General features: G+C 36.4%; 1 protein-coding gene across 1 annotated transcript in view; it reads left to right on the top strand.

The window, feature by feature from the left end:
* The first annotated feature begins 1,483 nt into the window (after positions 1-1,483).
* The window catches only part of LOC115429145 (collagen alpha-1(III) chain-like), a 97,851-nt gene continuing 84,730 nt past the window's right edge, over positions 1,484-14,604 (top strand). Inside the window, exon 1 of the mRNA XM_030148392.1 lies at positions 1,484-1,597. Coding sequence (XP_030004252.1) covers positions 1,502-1,597 — 96 coding nt within the window. The 5' untranslated portion in view covers positions 1,484-1,501. The remainder of the gene's footprint in view (positions 1,598-14,604) is intronic.

Below are 14,604 nucleotides of genomic sequence, written 5' to 3'. Positions count from 1 at the left end.
TATTAACAATAACATAACATAAATACCTGTGATTGTGCCTTGGCGTTCCTTTGGTTCTCTTCACAGATCCACCAACACACACTTGAACACACTCATAACAGTCATTTGAACATCTGACAGCTGTATTCTACTGTACACATCCAGACTCTTAAAGACAAACTTCCTGTTATTATCCTCATCAGTAGATGTTAATACGAACACCATCTGTAAATTGACGTGTAATAATAGTAACGGCTTTACTTCATCAGAATCTCCTTCATAATCTGCAGAATCAAAACAGACAAAGGGAGAAACTGAGTGAAGCATTTACAACTAGAAGCATCAACATGTGTTAGTGAAGTGTAGGTCGACACTTGCCACCATTCACAGCAGAACGTGTGTGTTTGGGGGGGGGTTCTGTCCCATTCCATGCAGGGGGAGGGGGGGCGTGTTCTGTTTTGTCCCAGCACACGCAGGGGTGTGTGGTCTGTCCTGGTCCTTGTGGGGGGCGTGTTCTGTTCTGTCCCGTTCCATGCAGAGGTAGGTTGTTCTGTCCCAGTCCATGCAGGGGGGCGTGTTCTTTCCCAGTCGGTGCAGGGGGGCGTGTTCTGTCCTAGTCCATGCAGGGGGGCGTGTTGTGTTTTGTCCCGGTCCATGCAGGGGGGCATGTTCTGTTTGTCCCAGTCCATGCCGATGCAGGGGGGTGTGTTCTGTTTTGTCCTGGTCCATGCAAATGCAGGGGGGGCATGTTCTGTTTTGTCCCGGTCCATGCAGGGGGGTGTGTTCTGTTTTGTCCTGGTCCATGCAAATGCAGGGGGAGTGTTCTGTTCTGTCCCGGTTCATGCAGATGCAGGGGGGGCATGTTCTGTTTTGTCCCGGTCCATGCAGGGGGGTGTGTTCTGTCCTGGTACATGCAGGAGGGCGTGTTCTGTTTTGTCCCGGTCCATGCAGATGCAGAGGGGCGTGTTCTGTTTTGTCCCGGTCCATGCAGGGGGGCGTGTTCTGTTTTGTCCTGGTCCATGCAGGGGGGCGTGTTCTGTTTTGTCCCGGTCCATGCAGATGCAGGGGGGCGTGTTCTGTTTTGTCCTGGTCCATGCAGGGGGGCGTGTTCTGTTTTGTCCTGGTCCATGCAGGGGGGCGTGTTCTATTTTGTCCCGGTCCATGCAGATGCAGGGGGGCGTGTTCTGTTTTGTCCTGGTCCATGCAGGGGGGCGTGTTCTGTTTTGTCCTGGTCCATGCAGGGGGGCGTGTTCTGTTTTGTCCCGGTCCATGCAGATGCAGGGGGGCGTGTTCTGTTTTGTCCTGGTCCATGCAGGGGGGCGTGTTCTGTTTTGTCCTGGTCCATGCAGGGGGGCGTGTTCTGTTTTGTCCTGGTCCATGCAGGAGGGCGTGTTCTGTTTTGTCCCGGTCTGTGCTGGGGGTGTGTCTGCGGGGTGTTGGCTCCGCCCCCCTGCCCCCCCCTGCAGATCTCAGCCTGTGTGTGTCAGTGTGAGCTGAGCGGAGGCGGCTCAGAGCTGCAGTCATGCTCCACCATGTCGGATGGTACCTGCTGCTGGGGTTCCTGCTGCTGGATTTACATGGACTGAACGTTCAGGGTCAAAGGAGACGCAAAGGAAAGGTAGGATGAGCTGAACTCAGTCTGCTGGTCAGATGGTTTAATGGAGCTGACACTGGGAATGAAACAAAAGTACATTTGTACGAGGTGCATCGTTTGACTGATTTACTGCTGGTTTTGAGTTTTGAATCCTTCATGATTCATCTGTTTCTTTCTTTTTGTTAACTTTCTTTCTATTGGAAGTAATTTCACAGACATGACATTGCAATGTGATAAAAAGGACTTCCATTCTTTCATTTTTCTTTTTTATCCCTCCCACAATCCTTAATGTAAATCCAATATTGACAAGTAATCAGTACAGAATAGATACAGCAATTGTCTAATAATAAAATAAATAATAATAATAATAAAATAATAATAATAATAATAATAATAATAATAATAATAATAATAATAATAATAATGATGATGATGATTGATGATGATAATAATAATAATAATGATAATTCATCTATTTCTGGCTACAGTTTTGAGTTTACAGCAAATCGGGGGCATTTTTGTCCTCCTATACTCAACAAATATATTTTTAATTAGCATCAGTCGTCTAGTTTATTAACTCCAAACCTGTCTGTCGTATATCAAACATTTAGGAGATACATGGATTTCACAGGACAGTATTTGTGGTTAAATAATACAGTCAGGCTTTTGAAGGAGCTTACTTTATCTAAACATTATGTGGATGTTTTTAATGTTCATGTAAAGGACGTTTCTACTCATATTGTCTGGTGAAACATGAAAATCCTCTGACTTGTTTGGACCTGAAGTGAGTTACAGTTAAACCGTGTCATTTATTGTTTCGTGTTCAGAGATGGTGATGAACTGGAGTCATACTTGGCATGACCTCTGTCCAACACATTAACCCTTAAACACCTGGAACTGTTTTTGGGGCGACTTTGAATTGATTTTTTTTCTACATTTAATCTTTCCTAAGTGATTTCTCACCTTTTATTGTAATATTATGGTTTACATTTGGCAGTTTTCAGTGGAAATCAAGTCTTTTCCTAGATATCATTTACTCACCATGTAGAACACGCTGCAAAAATCAAAATCTTACCAAGTGTATTTTTCTCATTTCTAGTCAAAATATCTCATACTTACGGCCTACAGAGACATACACCTGTCAAACAAGTACAACCTCAGCTCCAGTGAAGTTAGGATGTCATATCAAAACAGTTACTATTGAGCACTGATAGGAAGTCATGTATGGACTTTCATTTGGGTTCATGACCTTTGACCTTTGACCAATGTCTAGATTTTAAAGATCTTCGTCTCCAAAACTAATGGTCAGATTCTTTTCAAATTGTTTGTGTAGCTTCTTTGGGACAATGTCTACAACGTGTGTTCACAGTTTTGAGAAATTTTGATTTTTGAATTTTTGAGGAATTTTTGAAATATTAAATGTGCCTTTACGTATAATGGTCCATATTTTGATGGTTTATAACATGAAATGATTGGAGATACCAGTATAGTCACTACTGGTCACTCATAGGAAGTCACATATGGACTTTCATTTGGGTCCATGACCTTTGACCTTGAGTGACCTTGAAGGGTCAAACTTAAGGTCGCCAATGTCTAGATTTCAACAATCTTCTTCTCTGGAACTAATGGTCAGATTCTTTTCAAATTGTTTATGTAGCTTCTTTGGGACAATGTCTACAAAGTTTGTTCGTAGTTTTGAGAAATTTCGAATTATTAAATGTGTCTTTACTCATAATGGTCCATATTTTGATGGTTTATAACGTGTAAATGGTTAAAGATATTAAAATAGTTACTATAGGTCACTGATAGGAAGTCATACATGGACTTTCATTTGGGTCCATGACCTTTGACCTTGAGTGACCTGGAAGGGTCAAACTCAAGGTCACCAATGTGTAGATTTCAACAATTTCTCGTTTGAAACTACTGATGCATTCATTTCCATTTTTTTTAACATAGTTTCCTCAGGACAATATCTAAAAGTTGTTGTTTTTTTTTTTTCATATTTTTGAGGAATTTAGATTTTTGAAATTTTAAATACAAAAAATGTTCCTTTCCTTCTAATGGTCCATAATTTGATGGTTTATAACATGGAAATGATTACAGATATCAATATAGTTCCTATTGATCACTGATAGAAGTCATATATGGACTTTCATTTGGGTCCATGACCTTTGACCTTAAGTGACCTTGGAGGGTCAAACTCTTGGTCACCATTGTGTAGATTTCAACAATCTTCTTCTCCAAAACTACTGGTCGGATTCATTTCAAATTTTATACGTCGCTTCGTTGAGACAATGTCTACCAACCTTATTTACAGTTTTGAGAAGTTTGGATTTTTGAATTTTTGATGAGTTTTTTAAATATTACAAATGTGTTTTTCCTTCTAACAGTCCATATTTTGATGGTTTATAACATGTAAATGGTTCCAGATATCAGTATAGTTCCTACTGATCACTGATAGAAGTCATATATGGAGATTGATTGAATTAGTTGAGTTCTCCTCCAGTGAAAGTCCCGCCCACTTCTATTGTTTGGTTGATCTGCATCCAGATCAAGGTTAATGAAAAACGAAATGACAAAAACTAGAATTGAAAAAACATTTTCGTTAACTGAAATAAATAAAAACTATAATTAAAAGAGAAAGCGATAACTAACTGAAACTGTATTGTGTGCTTATAAAACTAACTAAAACGTATAAAAATTCAGGGTAAAATTCCCTTCGTGTTCGTTTTTGTCAATGTCAGATTGATATGAAATCGATTTATTTTGCTCAAGCAATTGTAGCTGCTGGCACCATATGATATTTAACGGTCCGTCACTTCTCGTCACTTGTGGTTTCCAGTCGTCTTCTGGTCCCTACTCTACCTGGAAACATGGAGACTAAAGTTGGGAGAAAGCAGCAGAGTCCTGTCTGGGATTTATTTGAATACGATGGAGAAGAAGAGAAAAAATACTCAAAAAACTCAAACTAAACTAAAACTAAGCATTTAGAAAATAACGAAAACTAATAAAAACTAGCAAACCTGCTCTAAAACCTAATTAAAACTAACTGAATTAGAGGAAAAAAAGTTCAAACTAAATAAAACTAAGCTATAATGAAAATCCAAAACTATTAGAACCTTGGTACAGACCACAGGACTGGAACATAGAACAGAACCTGACAACCTCACACATTCAGCTGGTACTGATTCAGATAGAACATGACGCTGACATACAGGGACACTGGAACCATTTTTACAGATTATTGCAGCGTATTGTTATTTATAGTCAGTGGATTGAATAAAGATTGTACAAACACACCTCCTCCAAATGATAACCCAGTAAAACACTATTTTCTGTTTTATGTATTATATTCCAACGAGTAGAAACCACCTAAAAACAGACTGTGTAACATGCTCATTCGCTGTATGAAAGGTCTGCGGTTGTTTCTTGCAAGATTCTAATAATTTTGGATTTTTCATTATAGTTTAGTTTTATCTAGTTTTGACGTTTTTTTCTCTAATTCAGTTAGTTTTAATTTGTTTTTAGAGCAGGTTTGCTAGTTTTTATTAGTTTTTGTTATTTTCTAAAGGCTTAGTTTTAGTTTAGTTTGTTTTGTTTTTTTTATATCTTTTCTCTTCTTCACCATCGTATTCAAATAAATCCCAGACAGGACTCTGCTGCTTTCTCCCAACTTTAGTCTCCATGTTTCCAGGTAGAGTGGGGACCAGAAGACGACTCTAAACGACAAGTGACAAGAAGTGACGGACCGTTAAATATCATATGGTGCCACCAGCTAAAATTGCGTGAGGAAAAAAAAATCAGTTTTATGTGATGATGATGAAATTCTTTATTCAGTCACACAATAACCAGTGTCAACAACAGCACTTCAAACATTACAAACATTACCAACAGGTTATGACTGAAAAGGCACAGGCAGAAGCAAAATACTTATATTAATGCCTGTCCTACATAACATATTCAGCTACCCAGCATCCAATATAGGAAAAGAAAAAGACAAAAAACAAAAAAACAATGTGTCCAAGCCAACAAACAAGCGAAACCTAAAAAGGTGAAAATATACCAGAGAAATAGAAAACTTAACCACCAAATTAATGGTAATTTAAATCAGTCCAATCAAATTTATATCAGTCCGACATTGACAAAGATGAAAACGAAGGGAATTTTATCCATAATTTCTATACGTTTTAGTTAGTTTCATAAGCACACAACACAGTTTCAGTTAGTTATCGTTCTTTTCTTTTAGTTATAGTTTGTATTTATTTCATTTAACGAAAATGTTTTTTCAATTCTAGTTTTCGTTAATGATAATAACCTTGGTTTCTTGTCGTCACTCGTGCTACTCCTCCACCATCTCGTTTCGTGATCTTATATTCAGGACCACCACGGGCGACCGGTGGACACTTTGATCTGGACCAGCAGTGGCATTTCTACCATGGGTGGTCCCGCTGGGAATCAAATCCCCGACCTTGACCGTGTTAATGCCGCGTTCAACCTGCTGAGTTCAACAACACAGAGGATTCATGGAAAGTCACATGTCACCAGTACTAATGAACACACACTCAGGAATACTGTGACCTCAGAGCTGGGGTTTTTCTGCTTTTCCATCAGGTTCATCAGCTCTCCTCTAATGTTTGTGTGACTTACATAGATTGACTTTCAGAGTTTTTAGAGTAGCAGTATTTAATGTAAAGACAGTTCATCATCACTTCACAAAATGCATGTATATATGTATACTTGAGCCGCAGGGTTCAAAGCGTGAGAAAAAAGTAGCGGCTTGTAGTTCGGAAAACACGGTACATGTATTATTTGGGTGCTTCTATGAAACTGCTCCTAAAAACAGGACATGGGGCTAAAAATTTAAAAAGTCAAACCAGATGCAGACTATAGTTATGAAGCACATTTGGAAGCACTTTGGGTCTATTTTAAAAATAAACACTCACTGAGATAAAAGAGAAACTATTTTTCAGATAAAATGCATTTTTATATTATTTTACATTATATTTAATACAAAAATCTGCATCTAACACGGTCAAAAAGACACGAAAATTATGTGCTGCTATATTTTTTTTATTTTTTTTTAAAAATATCTCTTTATTCGCTCACAGGTGCATTTTGGGAATTGAACTAATTATTCAAGGCAGAGTGTTTCACAAAAATGACCACCGTTGCAAAATCATTTGCGATTTAGATGCGTTTAATTGGGCAGGTTCTGTATGTAATGCAAGTGGACACGATGGGTTACACACAAAACCTGGAATGAGACTGAGGTTTTTAAAAAATCAATGTGTGGACTAAAAATACCACTAGAATCGACACATTTAACACAGTGTCTTTATTTATAGTCAATATAAGACCATTTACAGACATGTTTTCAAAATAAAATGCACTGACACCTATAGGTAGTTTTTCCTGTCCCAATTTGGGTCCTTTTTTTGGCCCCAATGTTTGATTAAAAATTAATTAATTATGGGATGAGTCAGAGCAAGAGTATAAGTATAATCTGACCTTTATGTCATTGAAATGCAACAAATGTCACAATTCTGGCACCGACACAAGATGCCTCCATATTCCTTCTGTAAACACAGTGTGTGTCTGTGTGGTCACGTATAATGTCAGAACCTCTTTAGTGCATGTGGGTCACTTCAGTCACATTCAGTTCAGACTCAAAACTGATAGAAGTCGGGGGGGGCTGATCTACCTTGGTGGAGGTCTGTGCTCTCTTTCTATTTTTTTTTTTTTTTTTGTCCGATTTGCCTACTGCTGCTGCAAGACCCAGCCAGTCTGAGGGCGTCTGCATACCTGTGTCTTGGCTAGATTTACGGACTTTGCTATTTGATGATCCCTTTGTAAAGCAACTGTTCATTGTGTGTGTGTGTGTGTGTGTGTGTGTGTGTGTGTGTGTGTGTGTGTGTGTGCTGATGATAGCGCTGTCGCCTGCAGCGCTGGTGTCAGGCTGGGGGGCCTCTGTAGATCTGGTTGCTCATCACAGCAGATCTGTGGCTGCTCTTGGACAGACGTGTGCTGATGGTTGATAATAAGCATTAATGCAGACCAGGTGTTCACTGTCAACATCTGCACCAACTCCTGTTTACTGTGGTGTTGAGAACAAATTTAATAAGAAGAGCCGCAGAGAAGGTGAGTCATGATCTGTGCTCAGTCATTCTAATAAATACTTTGTTTTTAGACAGCGAGCAGAAGGCGTTTCTTTACACATTGTATAATAGAATACATCGTTACTGTCACAATGAACATTGATTTAAACTAGTACTAAACTGCTGATAGAAATGGTGTGCACTTACTTATAGAGCACATTTTATATGACATGTGGACAGTCAGAGCCAGGATTTGAACTGCTGACCCTTTGGTCATTGGATGACCTGCTCTACAACTGAGCCACAGCCGCTGATATATGCAAAAAGACTTGTTAAAACTTTGTTATTATTCCAAAACTTTTCTGTTCCTATCTATCTATCTATCTATCTATCTATCTATCTATCTATCTATCTATCTATCTATCTATCTATCTATCTATCTATCTATCTATCTATCTATCTATCTATCTATCTATCTATCTATCTATCTATCTATCTATCTATCTCCTTGCATCCTTCCTTCTTTCCTTCCTTCCATTCTACCTTCCATCCTTCCTTCCTTGCATTCGTCCTTCCATTCTTCCTTCCTTCCATCCTTCCATTCTTCCTTCCTTCCATCCTTCCATTCTTCCTTCCATCCATCCATCCATCCATCCATCCATCCTTCCTTCCTTCCTTCCTTCCTTCCTTCCTTCCTTCCATTTTATTGTATTTTTTGTCTAGTATTAATGTTAAATGTGGTTTAAGTCAGACAGAACAAAGCTGAAGACCTACTTTAATACACAGCCCAACTTTTCTGTTCTTCTCTATCTGTCTGTCTGTCTACAGTGCATATATATGAATTAATTGATTGATTAATTAATTAATTAATTTATTTATTATTACTACTTAGCAGCTAGCTTGCTATTTTATCCATCCAGCTCTCTGTTACCTCTCTGACTCTGTTTGTGTCTAAGTCATGTATTTATTTTCTAACTAACTTCCTACTTAACCCAGATCAGTCTTGTACAGCCAGGGCCAGTATTTCACCTCTGTCAGCCAAGCTGGATCAAAACCGGTCATCCGGTGGTGACTTGACTGAGGCTACGTTTAGACGGGAACAATCTGAACCAAAAATGCAAATGTTTCATTGCGTTCTCACTTTTAATTCTGCATTTAGATGTGCATTTTGGGGGGAAATCTGCATGCAGATGGACACGCAAAAGTGTGTGAAATTTCTTATTTATCAAATCAAATCAAATTTTATTTCTATAGCGCCAAATCATAACAAAAGTTATCTCATGACACTTTACATATACAGTTGGTCCAAACCAGACTCTAAGCCAATTTGCAGAAACCCAACAGAATCCTCCAGGAGCAAACACTGGTGACTGGTGACAGTGGAAGGAAAAACTACCTTTAACAGCAGAAACCTGGAGCAGACCCAGACTCCTGGAGGATGGACGTCTGACAGGACCAGCTGGGGTTAAAGAGAGAGAGTAAAGGAGGAGAAAAAAGAGAGCGATAGAGATAGAGAGAGACTGGTGGAGAGGGGGAGAAGGGAGGAAGTAGGGGGAGACACACGGATGCAGTTGATGCACAGATAACTGAACTAGAACATCTATGGAACTATATAATAAACACTATCATAACTGTATGGATAAGTGAGTGATGACAGTGAAGGAGGAGAGAGGCAGGACCACAGCAGCAGGTCAGAGATGATCCAGGGAAAACCTGTGATGATCCAGGGAAAACCTGTGATGACCCAGGGAAAACTTATGAGGCGATAAAGCACAGAGACTCCAGGGAAGAAGTCAAGTATCGATTTATTGATGAAGTATGCACACCAGGTCAGTGGTGCCTGCAGCTGTACGTACTGAGTGACATTAGAGAGAGAGAGAGAGAGAGAGAGAGAGAGAGAGAGACTTACTTGGAACTGGATCCGAGGTCCGAGGGGCTGTGCCTGGCTGTGAGCCGTTGGCCGAGATTGTGCCGGTCTGCGTTCTTGGGAGGGGGGGGGGGGGGGCTTATACAATTGTAGGTGAAACACTGATATAGGATATATACAGGTAATATAGGATATATACAGGTAATATAGGTTATATACAGGTAATGTAGGATATATACAGGTAATATAAGATATATACAGGTAATATAGGTTATATACAGGTAATGTAGGATATATACAGGTAATATAAGATATATACAGGTAATATAGGTTATATACAGGTAATATAGGCTATATACAGGTAATATAGAATATATACAGGTAATAAAGGTTATATACAGGTAATATAGGATATATACAGGTAATATAGGTTATATACAGGTAATGTAGGATATATACAGGTAATATAAGATATATACAGGTAATATAGGTTATATACAGGTAATATAGGCTATATACAGGTAATATAGAATATATACAGGTAATAAAGGTTATATACAGGTAATATAGGATATATACAGGTAATATAGGTTATATACAGGTAATGTAGGATATATACAGGTAATATAAGATATATACAGGTAATATAGGTTATATACAGGTAATATAGGCTATATACAGGTAATATAGAATATATACAGGTAATAAAGGTTATATACAGGTAATATAGGATATATACAGGTAACATAGCATATATACAGGTAATATTGCATATATACAGGTAATATAGGATATATACAGGTAAGACAGGATATATACAGGCAATATAGCATATATACAGGTAATATAGAATATATACAGGTAATACAGGATATATACAGGTAATATAGGATATATACAGGTAATACAGGATATATACAGGTAATATAGGATATATACAGGTAACATAGCATATATACAGGTAATATTGCACATATACAGGTAATATAGGATATATACAGGTAAGACAGGATATATACAGGCAATATAGCATATATACAGGTAATATAGAATATATACAGGTAATACAGGATATATACAGGTAATATAGGATATATACAGGTAATACAGGATATATACAGGTAATATAGGATATATACAGGTAACATAGCATATATACAGGTAATATTGCACATATACAGGTAATATAGGATATATACAGGTAAGACAGGATATATACAGGCAATATAGCATATATGCAGGTAATATAGAATATATGCAGGTCATACAGGATATTTACAGGTAATATAGAATATGTACAGATAATATAGGATATACACAGGTAATATAGAATATATACAGGTAATATAGAATATATATAGGTAATATAGGATATATACAGGTAATATAGAATATGTACAGGTAATATAGGATATATACAGGTAATATAGAATATATACAGGTAATATAGGATATATACAGGTAATATAGAATATACACAGGTAATATAGAATATATACAGGTAATATAGAATATATATAGGTAATATAGGATATATACAGGTAATATAGAATATATACAGGTAATATAGGATATATACAGGTAATATAGGTTATATACAGGTAATGTAGGATATATACAGGTAATATAGGTTATATACAGGTAATGTAGGATATATACAGGTAATATAAGATATATACAGGTAATATAGGTTATCTACAGGTAAGACAGGATATATACAGGTAATATAGCATATATACAGGTAATATAGAATATATACAGGTAATATAGGATATATACAGGTAATATAAGATATATACAGGTAATATAGCATATATACAGGTAATATAGAATATATACAGGTAATATAGGATATATACAGGTAATATAGAATATATACAGGTGATATAGGATGTATACAGGTAATATAGGATATACATGTTTACAAGGTGAGATTAAGAAAAACAGGTATTGTGTTTTGTACAGAATAATCTGTCATCTGTAAAATGATCCGTCCAGTCCAGTAGGTTCTGTGTAGTGTAGTGATACTGTAACTAAGACAACAGTATAAGCAGGTCATGTGACAGTGTGATGGATTAGAAAAGTTCAAGTCGCTGCAGGTTGAACCAGAGGTTGCCTTGAAGGTTGAAAAAAAAAAAAAAAAAAACCCACCCTGCAAAGACTGAAAAACTACTTCATGGTGAAGTTGAAGATGGAAAGGAATTAAAGGTTAGGGCTTTAAGAGAACACAGACACACATGATCCTCACTTTAGACTTTTATGTTGGCTTTAAGCGTCAGACTGACAGATTTATGTGTTTTATCTGAACCCACATGTGCATGTACGGTAGAGGTTAAGGAAGCAGAACAATGACTGTTTAACCCGTAAAGACCCAGTGTTACTGTTGTGGCAGTTCCCCAATGAATTTTTCTCTATATTTAATCTTTTTTAAGTGATTTATCGCCATTTACCACAATATTATCATCTATGTTTTGTGTTTTTTCAGTGAAAATCAGGTATTTTCTTATATTTCATTTACAGATCATGTAGGTGTTCACAAAAGTTGAAGTTTATTATAACAAAAGCAGAGAAAACTGAATGAAAAGTGACTTTTTCAGTCAAATTTCTCATTAACTGAACATAAACCCAGTGTGTCCATCCACTGGTATTGATCCAACTCCATGAGTTTTAATGGTGAATCAATGTTGTATAAGATGACGGTGTTTCCATGGTAACTACGGAGCCTCTGAACGTCCGAATGGGTCATATCTGATGACCATGAAAAGATGAAGAACTGTATTTTACACCAATTATTTACATGGATTAGAGTCTATAATTAGTGGTGTATGTATTTAGGATTTTTTGAATAGTGAGTCAAACGTCTACAACCTTATTTTATTCACAACACCCATTATTTTGTTCATTTTTATTGGTTTTACTTATTATTTATTTGTTTTTCTTCATTTTGTGGTTTATTTTGTTCATATTACTTATTATTTTGTTGATTTTTTATTCATTTGATTGATCACTTGCCTTTTTTTTTGTCAATTTTGTTGCTTATTTCATACTTGTTAAACTTCATATTAGTCAATTTTTGCTAATATTTTTCACGTTATTTATTATTTTCTTGATTTTTTTATTCATTTTTGTTCATTTTATTGATCACTTTGGCTGTTTTATTCATTATGTTGCTTTTTTTTATACTTTTTACTTCATATTATTACATTTTTTGCTTATATTTTTCACGTTATTTATTATTTTGTTGATTTTTTAAAATTAATTTTATTTATTATTTAACATAAACCCAGTGTGTCCATCCACTATCATTGATCCAACTCCATGGGTTTTACTGGTGAATCAGTGTTGTAGAAGATGACGGTGTTTCCATGGTAACTACCGAGCCTCTGAATGTCCAAATGGGTCATATCTGATGACCATGAAAAGATGAAAAACTGTATTTTACACCAATTATTTACATGGATTGATAGGATTAGTGGATCAACAGGTATTAAACAGTTTAGCTCAGTAGATGCTTTTGGTTGACAGCAGATGTTTGGGTCTTTACGAGTTAAAGTCGACTGAAATCCCCTGGACTAGAGCTGTATTTACTGGGTAAATACAACAACAAAACACCGTCTGATGATTGTGTTTCTAGGCAACAGACGAAGTCTAACAAGAACATGAACGGTCTTGCATGTTTCTGTTGATGCAAAAACAGCAGAAGAGTAGTATCAGTATGAATACTACATAGAACCCCCATCAGACTGAACTAGTCCTCTGAAACTGAGCTGTGCAAGTGAGTGGTCTCATTCTTAAAATAAGGAAAACAACCTTATTTTTTTTGCTGGGATATTGTTTTAGCTGGTACTAGTGAACTCCAGCTCAAAATCCAATGGAATATCTTGTTAGGACAAAGTTAGTGGACAAAAGTATGTGGACGCGTTGAATTCAGGTATTTCTTTTCTAACAGGGGTCTGGGATACTAAACAATGATAAGTGTTAGAATATAGTTTTATATCATGGGATAAATATCATTGCATTGGTTAGTTTGGTTTAAATTATCTTTTGTTTCCAAAATGACTCAGAGATGGTTTTGACTTAATTTCTCTCAACAGTGTTGTGTTTTGTTTTTTTTTTTACCCATGACTGTGATTTTAAATGTTCTACATTTCAAAATTGTTTACTTTGTTTATTATTTTGTTCTTTTTGTTGATTATTCATAATGAACAGGACATTTTACAGGTGTAGACATGACGTGTCCCAATATTTTTGGCCATATATTTTTATAATAAACCCCACCTGAATTCAATGTGTCCAAATACTTTTGTGCATATGTATATGTACTTACAGTAATGTATGCTGGATTATCAAAGACAGTGGAACCTTTTTACTAATTAATCACTTTTTTTTTTTCAATTATAAACTAAAGAAAAATAAGAAAAATGTACAACACTAAAGTCAGTACAAACACGGAATAAAGAAAAAAAATCGTACATTTCTAAAATATTTTTCCTGCTCTGACTGTAAATAATAATTTTCTACCACAACTAACTACCATCTACTTTCTTCATATCTCACTGAGGAGGAAAAATCTCCCATTAAACTTTAAGGAAATATTGTGTAATAAACTATATGGACATAAATATTGGGACACATCATGTCTACAGCTGTAAGATGTCCTGTTCATGATAATTTAAGATATAAACGTCAGTATTTCCACATGAAGAACATTTAAAATCACAGTCATGACTAAAAAAGCAAAATCAGTGTTGAGAGAAATAAAGTCAAAACCATCTCTGAAGCATTTAAGAAGTAAAGATAACAATTTAAACCAAACTAACCAATGCAACGATATTTATCCCATAATATAAAACTGTATCATTACATTAGTCATTATTGTTTTGTATCCCAGACCCCTGTTAGAAAAGAAACACCTGAATTCAACGTGTCCACATACTTTTGTCCGTATAGTGTACGTGTCCTTTAAATGAGTTTTCCATTTCAGTCCTGGTCTTCGGCCTCTGTTCAGTCCTAGTCCTGGTCCTAGTCCAGGCCCTTGGACACTGTTCTGTCCTGGTCCTGGTCCTCTG

This window comes from Sphaeramia orbicularis, chromosome 12 (assembly GCF_902148855.1).
Source record: "Sphaeramia orbicularis chromosome 12, fSphaOr1.1, whole genome shotgun sequence".
NCBI classification, from domain to species: domain Eukaryota; kingdom Metazoa; phylum Chordata; class Actinopteri; order Kurtiformes; family Apogonidae; genus Sphaeramia; species Sphaeramia orbicularis.
The sequence above is the reverse complement of the archived record's forward strand: the minus strand, read 5'-3'. Positions and strand labels throughout refer to the sequence as shown.